This window comes from Mustela nivalis, assembly GCF_964662115.1.
Source record: "Mustela nivalis genome assembly, chromosome: 6".
Classification (NCBI taxonomy): Eukaryota; Metazoa; Chordata; class Mammalia; order Carnivora; family Mustelidae; genus Mustela; species Mustela nivalis.
The window spans coordinates 146,981,352-146,998,618 of record NC_139025.1 but is presented as its reverse complement, the minus strand read 5'-3'; the positions used below and the strand labels follow the sequence as shown (position 1 = coordinate 146,998,618).

At 43.2% G+C, this 17,267-nt stretch overlaps 1 protein-coding gene across 3 annotated transcripts in view; it reads right to left on the bottom strand.

The window, feature by feature from the left end:
• Positions 1-927: 927 nt before the first annotated feature.
• Positions 928-17,267, bottom strand: part of LOC309867303 (A-kinase anchor protein 13-like) — a 191,023-nt gene continuing 174,683 nt past the window's right edge. The window contains exons 8-10 of one of the 3 annotated variants that reach the window (XR_014313098.1): positions 16,756-16,889; positions 7,586-7,677; positions 928-6,826 (exon numbers count right to left, since the gene is read on the bottom strand). Coding sequence is in view for 1 of the 3 variants with exons in the window: in XM_082736036.1 (XP_082592162.1) it covers positions 7,675-7,677; positions 16,756-16,889 (137 nt within the window). In the remaining 2 variants the exon portion in view is untranslated. Of the gene's footprint in view, positions 7,678-16,755; positions 16,890-17,267 lie in introns of all 3 variants that reach the window. The other 2 variants (XR_014313099.1, XM_082736036.1) reach the window with 2 other exon arrangements.

Genomic DNA, 17,267 nt, shown 5'->3' with positions numbered 1-17,267 from the left:
TCTCAAAGAGTGGTCTACAAAACCCTGAGGGTCCCAGAGGCATTTTCAGGGTATCTGCGGGGTCACAACTATTTTCAAGGTACTACTAATATGTTATTTGTCCTTTTTGCTCTGTAACATATTCTACTAATATGTTATTTGTCCTTTTTGCTGTGCTGATGGGTCTTAAGGATCAAGAATCAAGGCAGTGGGGGCGTCTGGGTGGCTCAGTGGGTTAGAGCCTCTGCCTTCGGCTTGGGTCATGATCCCAGGGTCCTGGGATCAAGCCCCACATCGGGCTCTCTCCTTGGCAGGGAGCGTGCTTCCTTTTCTCTCTCTCTCTCTCTCTCTGCCTACTTGTAATCTCTGTCAAATAAATAAATAAAATCTTAAAAAAAAAAAAGAACAAAGGCAGTGTTAGCACCAAGGTGAACCAGTGGTCATTATAGTCTTCACTGACATACACTCACAGTTTTGGGAAAAAAAAAAAAAAAATATATATATATATATATATATATATTTTTTTTTTTTCATATAGAATGTCCTTGATGAAACTGTAAACATTAATTTCATTACATTTCAATCTTTAGGTACATATCTCTTTAATCTTCCATGTGACGAACGGGAAGTATTCAGAAAATGCTCTGCATACCAGGTATGATGGTTATCTTGAGGATATTCACTCATGCAAGTCTTAAGTTGTGGGCTCAGCTAGCCCCTTTGTTCATGGAACAACATTTTTACTAGAAAGACGGGCAAACAAATGATGCTTATTCAGAACTTAGGTTATTTTCTTGGAAATGAACAAAGTGAACCTGTCTTTCCAGAGAAACAACTGGCAATCTTTACTGCTGATAAAATTCAGACTTTCAAGTAAAAAATGAGAATTTTGGAAAACTTATATTTGCCACTGTGAAACTGCCAAATTTACCGATACTTAAAGCCATCTCTTTCTTTTTTTTTTTTTTAAAGATTTTATTTAAAGATCACAAGTAGGCAGAGAGGCAGGCAGAGAGAGAGGAGGAAGCAGGCTCCCTACTGAGCAGAGAGCCCGATGCGGGACAGAGCCAAAGACAGAGGTCTTAACCCACTGAGCCACCCAGGCGCCCCATTAAAGCCATTTCTGATGAGACTGGTGGTAATTTTAACAAAGGCGATTTTCTGATACTGAACATGAAAAAGACATTCAACATTTGGAAGAGTTGTACATTACTCAATGAATCTGTACTTCCCCAATGACTGATCCATTTGGTTAGAAAATCATGCCCAGCTAAAAGATCCACTAAAGTACAAGGTAGACCAGTGGATTTTTAAAGAAGCAGAGGATAAAAAATTCAACCATATGACTTCAGATTCTACTGCAAATAACTCTTAAAAAAAAAAAAAAGATTTATTTGATGGAGAGAGAGAGATCACAAGTAGGCAGAGAGGCAGGCAGAGAGAAAGAGAGGCTGAGCAGAGAGGCTGATGCAGGACTCGATCCCAGGACCCTGAGATCATGACCTGAGCTGAAGGCAAAGGCTTAACCCACTAAGCCACCCAGGTGCCCTGCAAATAACTCTTAAGAGCTTATCATCTGTCAATTCTGACCTGGTAGCAAATAAAAATATGGAATTATCTGAGAAGATGATTACTATATTCCTCCCTTTTACAAACATTTATCTGTTTGATACTAGATTTTCTTTGTTTTCTTCAACCAAACACCATACTGTAACAAGTTAAATGCATAAAAGCTATGAGAATCCAAGTGTTCTCTACTGGGTGAAGTTATATTAAAACCAATTAAAGTGCCACTCTTCTAATTTTGTTTTGGAACTTATTTTCCTTAAGAACATGGCCCTTCATAGTAACAAGTAGTGATCTGTTACTGCTATTATAAATGAATTGATACTTTTTAAATGTCTCAGTTTTAATTTCTACTGTAGTAAATATATGCAGGCATAGCCCATACAAACAAAAGTTCTCTGGAGTTTCTGATCATGGTTAAAAGTGTAACAGGATCTTGAGACCAAAAAGTTGAAGAACTGCTGAGTTTATAAGGTAGAAAGAACTAGAGAATCCAGCGGAGAAAGGATAAGGACATGACCCCTCTCAATCAGAGTTTGAAGCGACAGGTTAAATTTGACAAAGAAAAAAAAGGGGGGGGGGCTGGTCGTGGGTGGGTGGGGTGATAATCTGGGATGAAAGTTCTAGCTTAGGAGACTGCATGGAAGCCAATGCCTTTAGTTACAGATAAAGTGAAGTTCAAACAATTTCACAATATTTTTGAATGAAGCTGATAAATTAAGAGTAACTACAGCAGGAATGGAAAGCAAAAATGGTTTTCTGACAGGTGCATAAAATTCTTTAGGAAAAAATGGTCTACGTGTGAAAGGACTTAGCAGGGAGGCACTTGCGAGGTGACCATATGGCCAAAGAGGTATTGTTCCATTTTTGAGAGACTGGGTGACTGACCAACAGGTAAACTGACTAAAATGACGCGAGTAACTCTTCAGTGCAAGTTCCTGTATGACTAGCAGAATTCGTGTCCACTGATGGACATTTTGGTCACATAACAGTCAACAATGTCAACATAATTCTGAGACACCAAGCGGAAGACAAACTGTGTCCCCTGTCTGCTGCCCCAAAGCACTGGCATTTCAGAAATATACTGCAGCCAAGATTTCCAAATCAAAGCTCCAACACTGAAGGCTTTATGTCCATGTGCCATTCCCATAAGAGTCACTTGTCACAGGTTCCATGGAGAGAAAACGTTCTAATCTAATTACGAGAAGGTCTCCACACCTGGGGCAGGTGACACAGCTCTAGGGAATGGAAGTTAAAAATGTGGTAGAAGACTTCATACAATTTTCTCTCTCTGCTAAAGCTGAGCTGTCTCTCGGTTCAGCTATTCCCTTTGGTCATCAGAATATACGTGCTTTCTTGATGGGCGGCAAAAGGAAAGGTCACCTTGAAAAGGTCACCTTGTTAAAAAAGTAAAATCAATGACATGCATTCCTCAAATGTTTTAATTACTAGTTGTTTATTAGAAAGAACTTCCTAAAGGAGTATTTATTTTGTGGAAATGAATGCTGATCAAGTCCTACTACCTTATAGGTGGCCCAGCAGTGGCTCCGCTGAGGGAGAAGAGTGTTGGCATCTCCTGTGAGGAACTGGATATGGTTAAATGTAAGGGCCTGGTCTTTAAAGATTCAAGTCCCACTTTTAACTTATTTAAGGGTTTGTACCACACTCCCTTCATTACACTTAATTCATTGGTTATATGATAAAATCCCTTCCAGACAAAGTAGAGTTTGCTGGTCCTTTCTTCTTTTATTAAAATCTCATTTTATATCCCCACCTTCCCCACTCTCTGCTGGGTGATAAATGACAATAAGTTACATCAACAACTGCTGTAAGAACCAGGCAGCCTGGGTCTTCCCACGGCTGTTGCCTAGTGTCAAGCCTTTAGAGCCTGGTCAGTTGTAGACGCTCTCAGGAGACTTTTCCGTTCAGTGACCCTGCTGCTTCCCCTCCCCAACTCCCCTAAGTGAAAGCTCTCCTTCCCTTCCCTTCTTGCTACCTCCCTCCTTCCTGCTCCAGGCTTCCCACTGACTGGTCTTGAAAAGGAAGGATCAAGGCACCTTTCACGTCAGTCAATTCAAAAGTACCTTCACATTTATCTACCAACAAAATGGCTTGTACTACAGAACCTAGAGTGTCTAAACCTTTTCAAAAACAAGACTGATTCAGAGAGCATATTCAGTTTATTTTATTTATTTGTTTTTAAAGACAGAGTGTGAGTAGGGGGAGGGGCAAAGGGAGAAGGAGAGAGAGGACCTTAGGCAGGTTCCATGCCCAGCACAGAGTCGGGCAGGGGCTCAATTCCCATGACCCTGAGATCACGACCTGAGCTGAAATCAAGAGTCAGAAGCTCAACCAACAGAGTCACCCAGGTGCCCCTCGAGATCATATTCTTAAAAGGGCATGCATTATTTTGTATTCGTTTGTTTAACCCATCCTCCTTCCCAGAGAGCCATGCCAAGAAACAAGACACATGGCAGTAGAGGTCGTCATCAGGAACAGAAAGGAAGGATAAACAAACTTGGGATCAGGAGGCACTAACCCCTTCCTCTTCCAGGGACAGCCAAAACCACAGCAGCTTCGAGTATGAGACTAAAACCAAAGTGAATAGGGAGAGATACATTTTAATGATGACACTACGGTGCAGATGTCAATCTCCCGCGTTCCCCATTGTCCAGCATCTCTTAAGAACTTCTACTGGCTTCACAGAAGCCTGCGGGACCATGAGGGTGGGGTCGCCTAAGCTCTTTCCCAAAGCCTAAGGACACACCCTTTGCCTTACAAGACAAACCTAAGAGCACTGTCCACATTCTTTTTTTTTTTTTTTAAGATTTTATTTATTTGACAGAGATCACAAGTAGGCAGAGATGCAGGCGGGGGCGGGGGAAGCAGGCCCCCTGCTGAGCAGAGAGCCCAATGCAGGGCTCGATCCCAGGACCCTGAGACCATGACCTGAGCTAAAGGCAGAGGCTTAACCCACTGAGCCACCCAGGCGCCCCTCCACATTCTATTTTATGCCAGTCTTGAAATATCTCTTCTCACATCTCACAAGTATTCCTTTTAATGAATTCAGCCACAACAACAAGTGCATTAAGGGTTTATGTCAAGAACACCAGGATTTAAGTCCTTTTCCTGACTTGAGGAGGAAAGAACAGTCTCAGACCAGCAGAAAAACAAGCCATGACTTTGATGTGAAGCAGACACAGCACCAGGTTTCAGCACTAATGAGGGAGGAGGGCCAGAGCTCTATTTTTCTCCTTTAGATCATCCCATTAGGGAAACCTAATGACTCCTAGGAAGGAACATAGCCTATTGTGTTGTGTATGGTGCAGACAGGGACAGGAACTGTTTCGTGGCAAACAATCATGACACATGCATCACTTTCTGGAACTGGAACGAAAAGACTGACTCCCTATTTTAAGGCCAGCAATGCTGTCAACAGGGGAAAATCCCTTGAGTGAAACATTTCAGCAGTATTCCACTTAATGCCACCAAAAGTGAACAGTAGGAGGGACACTGGTGCAGAGGCCTAAACAATGGATAATTCCTTTTCCGAGTTCCCATGACCCAGGTGTCAACTCCTGCTTCATTACTTCATCTCTCCCAAAAGAGCCTCTTGTGGGATGGGTTATCTCTTACTCATTTTGCCTACCACGGTATCCCGAGTTTCTCTGAACAGGGTTCAGTGCACAAAACAGTGCAAGTCTGCAAATTGAAGGCTCAATTTAGTTTTGGAAATGCAAAACAGTAACTCCTGCAGGAAAGGATTGCATTTTAACAGCATAATTTATTGTTGGAATCTTTGTTATAAATGTTTAAAGTAAGGATCTCATGCATGGATGTGTGTGTGTGTTTGTGTGTTCGTTCTCTCCATGCTTCCCTGCTGACAAGCCCGCCTGTGGCTTCCCACAGTCCCTGGCCTCATAGGGGTGGAATGAGAGGAAAAACTCCTGAGCCTCTTAGAATGAATGTCCTGCTTCCCACAAAGTGGAGGCTACACACCATGTGGGCTTCAGGGCTTCCTGTCCCTCATCGGCCTCCAGACTGGTCCGGGCCTTGGTCCAATCTTTTAAGACCTAAAGCTGACCCACTAGCCCAGCATGGCAGGGAGAGACCCGACACCAACCTACTCTCTGTCCCCAGGCCCTCCTGCATAAAAAGAGCTTAGCTTGTAGATGATTCAATGGGGAAAATGAATATGATAGAATTTTTGGTTGGTGGCAAAATAATCAGGAAGGACAGCAAAGAAATAAATTGATGTCAGAAATGAAACCGACCACAAGCACATGTTCTGTAAGTTACTATTTCCACAGAAATGGAGAAAAGAAGGGCATTGGATAGGGGGCCCTACAATTCAGCTTTTTCCAGGGCTACTGGGAGGTGGCCCCAGTGAAGGGCGCGACAAGCACCACGTTCCTCCTTTTTCTGGTCATTCCTCTCCTGTGGGATTACCAGGAAACATCATCCAATTAACCAGACTTTTGAGTGACTCATGTGGGCTTGTTTGGACTAAAGTCCCCCTGTCTCGGTGGGCAACAGTTTTCATTACAGGACAGGGAAGCTAACCCAGAACAAGCATACAGAATTTATAAAGATGTCCTGCTTTAGAAAGGAGGCGACAAGGAGGTAGGATGCTCAAATCCATCCGGATCGCCCTACCTCGTGACCTGCACGCGGCCCATCCACAAGCACGCTAGCATCTACGAGGGACGGCAGCATGCTGAAGGGTGTGCCCCAGAATCCCTGTCCCCGCCACCACCCCCAGCTGCCCTGGGCAGCAGATGCACACAGTGTGTCAGCCACAACACGGGATTCGAGGCACAGATTCAGCTGTGCCCTTCCATGATTTCTCTCAGGGTGAGGGCAGGGAGAACAGGACTCAATGAGACAGCACGCGGTCACTGAGCTGTCGGGCTGCTGCTACATAAGGGGTGTCCACAGCGAGTAAGCGCAGTCCTGGGAATCAGCAGAAACGTTGGGAGAGGTTCGCGGGGTGCCTCAGCTCCTGCTGGGACACTCAGGAGCTGATCTCTGAGGCAGGTGGGCAAGAGGGAGAGGTTGGACCACAAGACTGACCCCAGGGTTCAGGATCCTAGGCCTGGCTCTAGCATTAACCAGCTGGGCAAACAAGGGCAGACCCCTTGAGCGCTCTCGGCTCAAATTCCGTCCTTGCAAATTAAAGGGTACAGACTGCATGATAGAGATGACAGTTCCTCCTTATGCTAAGAGTCCAAGATGAGAACGATGATTTCTGGAAGATTCTAGATTCCTGTAGTTAGAGAATCTGGAATATAAATAGAAAAGACCTTTAACTGGCTCCATTGCAGATCTTATGATCCCCTAAGCTCTGTATTTTTATAAATTAACCAAGGGGGTGGCGGGACATCTCCAAACCAAGTACATTTTCCCAGTTATTTAGCCTTCTTCAAAAAGAATTCCAAGCAATAGAATAATCCACAGTTTTCTACTAATTATCTCCATTTTTTTTTTCCTGCCTCAAGGAAGGGGTTGAGCAAAATTCTCCCAGATGCTACGGGTATCTCGTGTTCTATGCTGCAAATAATCACCCACACATATGTATGGGTATGTACCTCAAATAAATGAAAGGTCAAAAGTCAAATTTATACATCCAAATATTTTCGAGTGTCCACTTTGGGAGGCTCTACATTTATTAGAATTAGTCCCACTATTTGTTCAAATACTTTCAGAAATCATCTTCTGCAACTACCTTCAAGAGAAATTTCAAGAAGCACACATGAAAAATCTGTTTCGTTACTACACCTCAGTTCAACCCCAAACGCTAACACCAGAAGGAGTAGGCTTTGAAAACTCTTAAATACAGGACAATCCTAATGACTCCGTCAGGACAGAAAGCCAACTACAGATAATGAAGAGCAACATACTAAATATTCTGGCTCGCTGTGACTTCTGAGTGAGACAAATTCAGAGTATGTTAAATATGTTCATCTAGATGTCACGGCAGGTACTTTCCGCACTGACTGACTTTGTCTGGAAGACTACACAGGTGGCACTGAGGTAATACTTATGACCACGTCACATCAATCCTCTAGTTCCACAGCAGCGACATGGCTCTGGGGCAGGGGTCCGCGGAAGGGAAGCAAAACTCCTCTATCACTGCATGAAATGACAGAGGCCAAGGAGGGGGAAGCATGGATTGACGCTGGTTGAATGGAAATATTTACACAAAGGTACCACTCTTTTTAATTCCCATATGGTTCACATACTACCAAATACTTCTGTCGTTCATACTGGGCATGTTATTTTTCTCAGTTTCCTAATGGGATTTTTTTTTTCTTAACTTGGATGACTGCCAGGTCACAGTTACCTTACAAATTAGGGCATTTCTGGCAACGCTCAGGCAATTCTATCATCTTCGAGGGGGCACATACATAGTGAAAGCAAACAGAATTGGCTGTTTAAGGCTGGAAAGCATATCAAAGGCTCCCTCAATCTACCCCTATTCTTTCCAGTGAATATTTATGCCACATGTGTTACAATGTGGTTATTACCAAGGAAACCTTACTACATTTCACACAAGCATTTCTCAAGAAGCCATTTCTCAGACAGCTGGAGGGCTCAGTCGGTTAAGTGTCTGACTCTTAGCTCAGCTCAGGTCTTGATCTCAAAGTTGTGAGTTCAAGCCCCACAGAGGGCTCTACAGTGGGCATGGAGCCTACTTAAAAAAAAAAAAAAAGTCTTTTCTCTGTAAACCCCTAAAGCATGTTAATGGTTCCTATGGCATGTCTCCTACACTGTGTTCACATATTAGGATTATGTCTGTGCACACACGCTTTCTTTACTTAAATAAGTCAGAAACAGGGACAATATTTATCTTCTAAGAAAATCCTCTAGCTACTTGATACAATGCCTTGAAAGGGGAAAGCATTCACTTAATGCTTTCTAAATGAACAAAATCAAGGCCACAAGCTAGATGCCAAAATGGAACAGCTTGAAGAGATCAGAAATATTGACATCAGTACCCTGGAAACTTTTCTGTTTAAAGCCAACAAACCCAAATACAACAGGCACATGTTATTCTGCTGGTGGCCAACGAGAGCAAGACATCACCAGGCATCTTCTTACAAAACCTACTATGAGAAATCTGTGACTTCCCCAGTCATGCGTATCCCTGAGAAGGACTTGATAAGCCTTTCTTTACAAATCAAATGACATTTTTCTCTTAGTTTTTCTATGATGAAAGTTTCCCCTTTTAAGAGGCAAAAACAAGTAGCTGCGAAGTCACGTGATGTCAGTAAGCCGAACACAGAATGTAGGATCAGAAGCAATATGGTACTTTTTTTTCTTTAAGTAGGCTCCACACCCAGCGTGAAGCCCAGGGTGGGGCTTGAACTCATGACCCTGAAGTCAAGACCTGAGCTGAGCTGAAACTGAGACACCCAGCTACCCCCACACACTATTATTCTAAGAGAGCACCGGGTGGTGGCCCTTCCAAGTCTACTGGTAGAAATAGTGGGTATAGCCACGCCTGTGTTTCTAACAGCAGGCACTATCTTCACTCTCAGAAAAGATAATCAGCTTTTAAATTGAAAGGTGGAGAACCATGTGAGGTAAACCCTATAAAAACAGCACACTCTTTGGAGACTTCCCTCCCTCCAGGGCGTGCACAGGAACCTGGAGCGAAGAAAGTGTCATTTACCTGAGAGAGAGAGGTTTGTGCAGCTCTACTTTAACGCTCACCACCCTGTACCCTACCTACTGGTTTGATAATGGTCTCTTCTTGCTGGACAGCAGTCTCTGAAGCAGGCTGACCGGTCTTCACTGTAGCAGACCTGAGGCCCAGCGCCAAGTTCAGTGGGCACATGCTGAAACAAATACTGGGTAAATCAGCGTACCCCCTTCCCATAAATAACACGTGGCATGGTAACTGACCACAGTGGCCTGACAGAACCGGTCATTTCTTCCAAGACCATCTCAACCATCACCTGCCTAAAATCATTCATTTCTAGTCTTAAGCGTGGGTCTGATAATTCTTAGGTTAAAATGGGTTTAGAATTCTACCAAACGCTGATAAAATGCCTATTATATGATAACCACTCCACTAACTCTGATTAGTACAAATAATTCTTGAGGAGGACATCATTATCCCAAATTTACAGAGGAGGGAACTGAGCCTCTAAACAAATGGATCAAGGCGACAGATCCAGTGGCAGAACTGGGATTAAACTTCGGTTTATTTGGCTCCATAAACTTTCCATCATGCTTGGCTACTATCCTTGACTGTCAAAATAATGAGATAAGAATGAACGGAAGTGAAATGAGCAGTGTACAAAATGGGCCAGCAGAGTGATAAGAATCAGATTTGGTTCTTTTGTCCCAACAGAAGATTTAAAAAAAAAAAAAAAAAGGCACATGCTCTCCTTTCAAAATGTACATATGACCTCTGATCAAGCTGTTCTGTGTGAGAGAAAAAAGTAGATTTTAAAATATTTTATTTATTTATTTGACAGAGAGAAAGAGATCACAAGTAGGCAGAGGCAGGCACAGGGGGAGGGAGAGGAGGAAGCAGGCTCCCCGCTGAGCAGAGAGCCTGAAGCGGGGCTTGCTTGATCCCAGGACCCTGAGATTATGACCTGAGCTGAAGGCAGAGAGAGGCTTAACTCACCGAGCCACCCAGGCCCCCCATAGAGTAGATTATTAATACAATTTAAGACTCAGCAAAACATCTTGGGAACTGTTCAGGGAAAAAGTTATTAGTTAGGAATCTGGCCATTAAACAGTGTGATTTTAAAAAGTTCCTCGCATAATCTGACACACAGTCATCCAATCAGTGTTTTTACATGAAACATGGTGTGTCAACTCTACTTCAGTTAAAAAAAAGTCCTTCACAATTATCCTTCTAGTCCAACACACAAGATATGATACCTCCCAATATTTGACCACTTGTCCAAAATTAAGGGCTGAAATTTCAGAGTCCCTAACCATTATAACAAAGGAGAAAACAGGCCAGAGAAATTAGATAACCTGCTCAAGGTCACTTAAAAACCTTGAGTCAGACCATTAAATTACACTTTTACATATATTATCTGAAGATACTTTTACACTAAGGTTATACTTTTTTAACTTTTGACTTTATAGCTGAAGCTGTGGTTCTTTGAGGCACTTCTTTTTTTGGCAACTACTTGGCTAGAATATTTGCAGAATTTCCTGGAAATACTCCATTTCAGAGGAGACGCAGAGAAAGAATATCTCCAAAAAAATCTGTATGAAAAAGCTGAGGAGTAAGTTTTCCTGTGGTTGAAGTGAGCTCTAGCGCCAGACCCATAAGGGATAATTAGGGAGGCCTGGCTCTTTTAAATGCCAAATACAGGCAGAGAAGACTTATTGGCGTCTTGTAAAGAGGCCAATTTGCCTTTCCCTAGGTGACACGCCACAAAACTATATACGTAAATATGATAGCAGAGACATCGTTAAAAGGACCTTTCTTGAAACTGAAAACTTAAATAAGAGGGTATGGTGTGGACGCCATTTTGAATATCAGTGTTAAGGCTTGTTCAGTTAGTCACCAAAAAGCCTGAGCGCTGCCATATTTCCCTACGGCTGCCGAGCAAGAAGGCTGTGACCAGCCACACAAAGCGAAAGTTTTTAGCCAGACTCCTTGACTAGAGAAGAAAATGCAAGCTCGCCCCCTTGAGACAAGAGAAAGAAAACACCGTGTTCTATTAGAAGTAATAAATACAGAGAGAATTCAAGGAGATTTTAACCGGAAATAGTTCAACACTGCCCTTTCCACAACCCTGAAGAAACAAATACTAATACTGTTGTAAAAATAATTAAGAAGGGAAATTCAGTTAATGTGATGTTTTGCTGTGCAGTTATTAAAAAAGGAAGAACGGTTTGGGTTTGCATTGTTTTCTTGACTGGGGACTGTGTGTTAAATGAAGAGTAGACTTTCCCAGTAACCTAATACTCAACATATGGGATTTTATAGTTGTGCTTGGGCATATTTGTGCGGGAGTGTTTGGCGGCTAGGACCACAGGCATCCTGACAAGATATACGGGCCTGCTGAATTAACTGTTCCAAATGGCTAATAAGCTTATGTGATGAGCATTTGGAAAAGTAATTATTACAGAGATACTGCAATGAATAGACACCCCAGGGAAGCAAGTTCCTTCCTAATGAACCTGGCTACATACTGAAGGGTAAAATATCCTAAAAGACATGGGATAGGCTGGTCTGCAGCCCTCGGGCAGGGGAGCAGTAGTCAGAATTCTTTCCTGATCACCGTGGTGCATATTCTCAAAAAGAATGGTCCCAGAAGGCTTTTTATTCCGCATTTAAGTATCCAATGTCATCTCTATACCTAGTCAAATCATTCTTTAGGAAATAAAAGGCAGGTCTGGAAAATCTTAGTAATTTCTGCACCAAAACAGTATCTTGGTGATATTCAGCTGCAGCTAACAGACTGTGATAAGAACATGAGACTTATTTTAAAGTGAATCACTTATGTCCTAAAACGGCCAGAGGAATTTTTCCAACCACCACTGAAAACACAGTAGTATAATGTAGCGGCCTTAGAGTCACCATATGGGTGAGCACCTTTCTGGGGTAGAATGCAAAAACCCATCCAGGTGAACCAGATTCCTAAAAACTAGAACCTCCCTGTTTGACTTTTCTAGAAACCACAGTATAGGAGAAACACTATTAAAATAGAAGTTAAGGGGCACCTTGGTGGCTCAGTGGGTTAAAGCCTCTGCCTTCGGCTCAGGTCATGATCCCAGGGTTGTGGGATTGAGCCCCGCATTGGGCTATCTGCTCAGTGGGGAGCCTGCTTCCTCCTCTCTCTCTCTGCCTACTTGTGATCTCTGCCTGTCAAATAAATTAAAAAATCTTAAAAAAAAAAAAAAAAAGAAGTTAAGTCCTAATCTAGCTTAAAGAGTTGATTAGTTGTGAAGTACGTCCAGTCACTTAACCATCCTGAAACCACCTTCTCCTATAAGGTAAAAATGCTGAGACTGCAGAGACTTTAAGGTCCATTCAAATTCTAAAGGTCCCAGAGGTACAACAAGCTCCACGTCTCCCAACTCAAATTAGTGTCTGAGTTCCTGATGCTCTTATAACAGTAACTGAGAAACAAACCGTGTCTGATTTAGGGACCACCGTATGTCACTGGTTACGTAAATAAACAGAGACTGAAGTTGGGGAACTGATTAATAATAACAGTGGTAGGGGCGCCTGGGTGGCTCAGTGGATTAAGCCGCTGCCTTCGGCTCAGGTCATGATCTCAGTGTCCTGGGATCGAGCCCCGCATCGGGCTCTTTGCTCAGCGGGAGCCTGCTTCTCTCTCTCTCTCTGCCTGACTCTCTGCCTACTTGTGATTTCTCTCTCTGTCAAATAAATAAATAAAATCTTAAAAAAAAAAAATAATAACAGTGGTAGGCCCTGTTCTAAGAGCTTGATAGATATTAACTCACTGAGGGGTAGAAAATGGCAGGCAACAAAAGGTAATCTGAGAACCTTCAAACCCGTAACGTAAGAGGGGATAAGGTTGAATATTAAACTGTGACCAGTATTAAAATGTTGGCATACTTAGTAACAAAGCGCAACCATTAAGATGCTGATAAAATGACTAATGGGAACAGGTATGTGTGAGTGAATGCCTTGGCCTCCTGAACTATGAATAATCTTCAACCCAGTGAAGAAGGTATCTCTTTGGACCACCTATCGTCTACTGAGAAACCTGCAGCATCTAACACATACCTGTGTTTCTCGGAGAATATACGCAAGCATTCATCTTCATACGGATTCCTTTATGAATCATGATTTTAAGCATTACTGACTTTTCAAGTAAGGGTTTGTGTACAGCCAGATGGTCAAGCAGGTAAAGGAATGCAAAATTCCTTAAACACTTGATAGAGCCAGACTCCGTGGAGGGCTGTATGCGCTTCAACCCTTAGGTGCTTAGAGAAGAACAGGGAGAGTCCTCTAAGAACTCAGAACGGATTCCTCATTTACATTTACTAGAAAACTGCCATAAATACACCATGGTTCCACAGGTTTTCAAGACAATAACATGAGATACACAACTTCTTTCTGTTTTAAAACTGGAAGAGGATGATTCAGTGAAGCAGTAATTCAATGAAGCAATGACTGGCCTGTTCCCAAGGTCAACACACAGGCTGGGCATGTGTCAGAAAGATAGGATTAAATAATATTAAACTAATGCCACTCCACCCTCCACTACAGTCTCAAGCTCACCCTTTCAGGGTGAAAAGTAACCCTTTTCAGACAGCAAACACACAGTCCAGGGGGGTTAAGGCCAGAAGATAAAGAGAGGTAGGGAAGCCAGGCTCTGGAGAGACAAAGTCAAAAAGCTAATTCAGGAGAGACTCAGAAGCGAACTCTCTGCCTTCCAATGTGTAGTCTAACACCGAACGTTTCCACCACAAAACAGAACAATGTGGAAAACAAAACAAGTGTACTTGCTCTGTCCTTCACCTGTTGGCGCACAAGCATTCTCTAGGCTAGGGGCTCACTGGCTAACGGTTTTGTGTAGCCCATGAAAAATCCCAAGAGTGGGCTTTACATTTTTAAATGAGTGACAAAAAAAAAAACTGTTCAAAAAGGAATATTTCACGACCCACATATTATGCGAAGTTCCAAGTTTAGGGTCCATCGACCAAGTTTCACTGCAGCCCAGTCACACTCATGTTTACATGTAGCCTGTGGCTACGTCCACAGAGTCGAGCTAGCTAGTCATGACATAGTCTGTCCCACAGAGCCTTAACATACTCTGTCCTTCACCAAAAGTCTGTGGATGTCTTGAAAACCTACACAGTGAATATAGCATACGAAGAGTTCAATGGGAAAGGAAAAAGAGAAACTGAGACCCGGGGAACATCAAAGTGTGTGCTCATGCTTTATCTTTCCAGTTCACAGCAGATGGGGCCAGTGCCCCAGAGCAACAGGAGGGAGAGGTCAGTGTTCAGATGTCCCATCCATCCAACAACACTGCGAGCACAAACATCACCACTTCCTAGACCTGAAGACGCACAAATGTAGATTTTCTCCAACAAGCGAAGCAAAGGCAGACACAATGCGGAAGGCACCAGTACTTCCCAGCAACAGACAGGTCACAGACACACAGGAACCTCCTCAGAAGGCCTACCCACAGAGCCTGGGGCAGTCGGCAGGGTCGCGCCCTGCTGTGCCGGCCTCCTGGCTCCCATTCTGGTTGGGTCTGACCTTGGGCCCGTTATGGCGCGCTCTCTCACCTGGGACATGAGACGCTGACTGACCAGAGGCGCATTCTCTCTCTCAACTCCTCTAAAACCAGAGGGAAAATGAAAAGAGGAAAGAGAACAAGGAAAGGAGGAACTTAAAAAAAAAAAAAAAAAGAAGTAATGTACTGTTTTCTTATAATGGACAAGATAAAATTAGGATAGAGGTAACCCTCCTGGGAAAGCAAAGCGGCTATGGCCAAGCAGCAGGCTCTCTTCAGTGCAAGACGAAGAAACAGGCACTTGAATTCAAGGATGTGAGTTTGTTCCTTCCCTTTTTTAGGGGCTTCTGGAAACAAAGACACACATGTACCCATGCAGGGTGTGTTCGCCTTTCTTTCCCCAGGGACAAGAGCAACATTTGTCTAAATGCTGCCTGCGCTACTAGTAGCCGCCCAGGCATTAGTCACGAACATTATCTGTAATGAGGAGCGGCTACAACAGTCCGCACCTCCCTACCACTGGACGCCAATAAAATGAAGCCTGTTTATCACAGTTCATACACTTGAAATAGCTTGGTAGGGTACGGTTCCGTTTACCTACCAGGGTAACTTTAAGAAAAAGTACCACGTAACCCTCTGAAGAGCAAGATCAGGGCCCTGTCAAGTCTAGACAAAGAAGACTGATTTTCTGAGGGGAAATATGATTTAGTCTTAAAACTTGATTTTCAGCTTCCAAAGGGTTATTATTTTTTTTATTAACCAGAAAGGACTTTAAAGCTTAGAGCACTGTTTTTCTCTCAACAAGTTTGTTTGTTCCCTTGTTTTAAGTTAACAGCTTTTAAACAAAAAGAATCTCAAGAACCCAAAGAAAAAACATTTTTAAAAACTTACTGAATATTAAATACAGAATTACCAGTGACCGTCTATGGCCATACCACCCTCAACGCACCCGATCTCGTCTGATCTCAAAAGCTAAGCTGGGTCTGGTTAGTACTTGGATGGAAGAATTACCAGTGACCCAGCAAATCCTCTGCTGGGTATACAAAAACATACATCCACACAAACTTGTACACAAAGGTTCCCAGCAGTATTACTCAAAACAGCCCAAGAGTAGAAACAAGAAGATCAAACGTGGCCAGTCCACAGAATGGAGTATTACTTGGCAATGAGAAGAAACAGAATATTAATCAGTGTTACAACATAGTTTGACCTTGAAAGAGTAAGCTAAGTCAGAGAAACTGCTTGTGAAAAACCATGTAGTTATATATAATCCCAGTAACTATATGATCCCATGTGACTTTCCAGAAGGGGCAGATGCTAGAGGCAGAAGGGAGATGAGGGACACCCGGGAGCCGGACAGTGGGGAGGGACGGGCTGTTAAAGCATAGGAGGTTTCCTTCTGGGATGATGACAGTGTTCTGAAATCAGACAGGAGTGACCACTGCTCTGAAATCTACTGAAAACGATTAAACCAGGCACTTGATACGGGTAGGTCTTACAGTGTGTGAATTATAATTCAGTAAAGCTGCTCGAAAAAAACTAGTGTAACTTTTTTGGTCACTAAAAATGATATGTTACACATTTTAGACGGTCATGAATGCTAAATTAAAATCTCATTTTTTCCTATCAGTTTCTATATAAAGAAAGAACAGTCAGGTTTAAGGGGTTCCTAGATCCCTTTCTGTGACACGTTAAACACAATGACAAACCCAAGTCTCGTGCTCCCAGGAAATATCTTTTCCATTCCAGTCTCCAAGGGACCCAGGCAGAAGGGCTCGTTCCAAACCTGCACTGGGCGGTGCCTGTGTGTGTGAAAGCTGAACAGAGCCACAAAGATACATCTCCACGTGATGGGAAAAGAGGCAAGGGGGGAAATACTCTCGTTAAAAAAAAAAAGTTCCCCAACCAAACCAAAAAACAAAACAAAACAAAACAAACCAAGGCCATACATCAGACCCATCAGACCAGGCTAAACACATTTTGTGCTCCTGTAGACTTAACTGCCACTTACCGCCTGGGTCGCGAGGCCTTGCTTCACGTCAGGCGCAGCAGCTGCGGCTCCTACGACCACCTCTGCAGAGGCCAAGCTCGCCCTGGCATTACTCAGACAATCCACTTCATCTGCAGCTTTCAAGTCTGGCATTTCTGAAGAGAACAAGGGGATTACAAAGTGCGTCTGAAAAACCAGGGCCCGTGTTTTAGTATTTACACAACACATCCAGGCTTCACGTGTTCTGTTTGCTTTTGCTTTTGTGCAAAATGGGAAAAGTATTCATTCGCAGCTGGTGTCATTTCGGGCCCTGCGCTGAGCTGTTCCTTCATCACGAGGTCCACATGGTTTTCCCCTCGCCTCTGCACGGGTTTGTAGCTAAGCAGACGTGCAAGCCAATGTCTGCTGAACTTCCATTTTCACTACTGACTCTTCCTGACAAATCCGTGAGTGTGGTGCTGTGTATGGGAGAGTAAGTTCACAAGCTTTGAGGAAACAGATCAATAGCTGAGGCTAGGTGGTCCATCTTGATT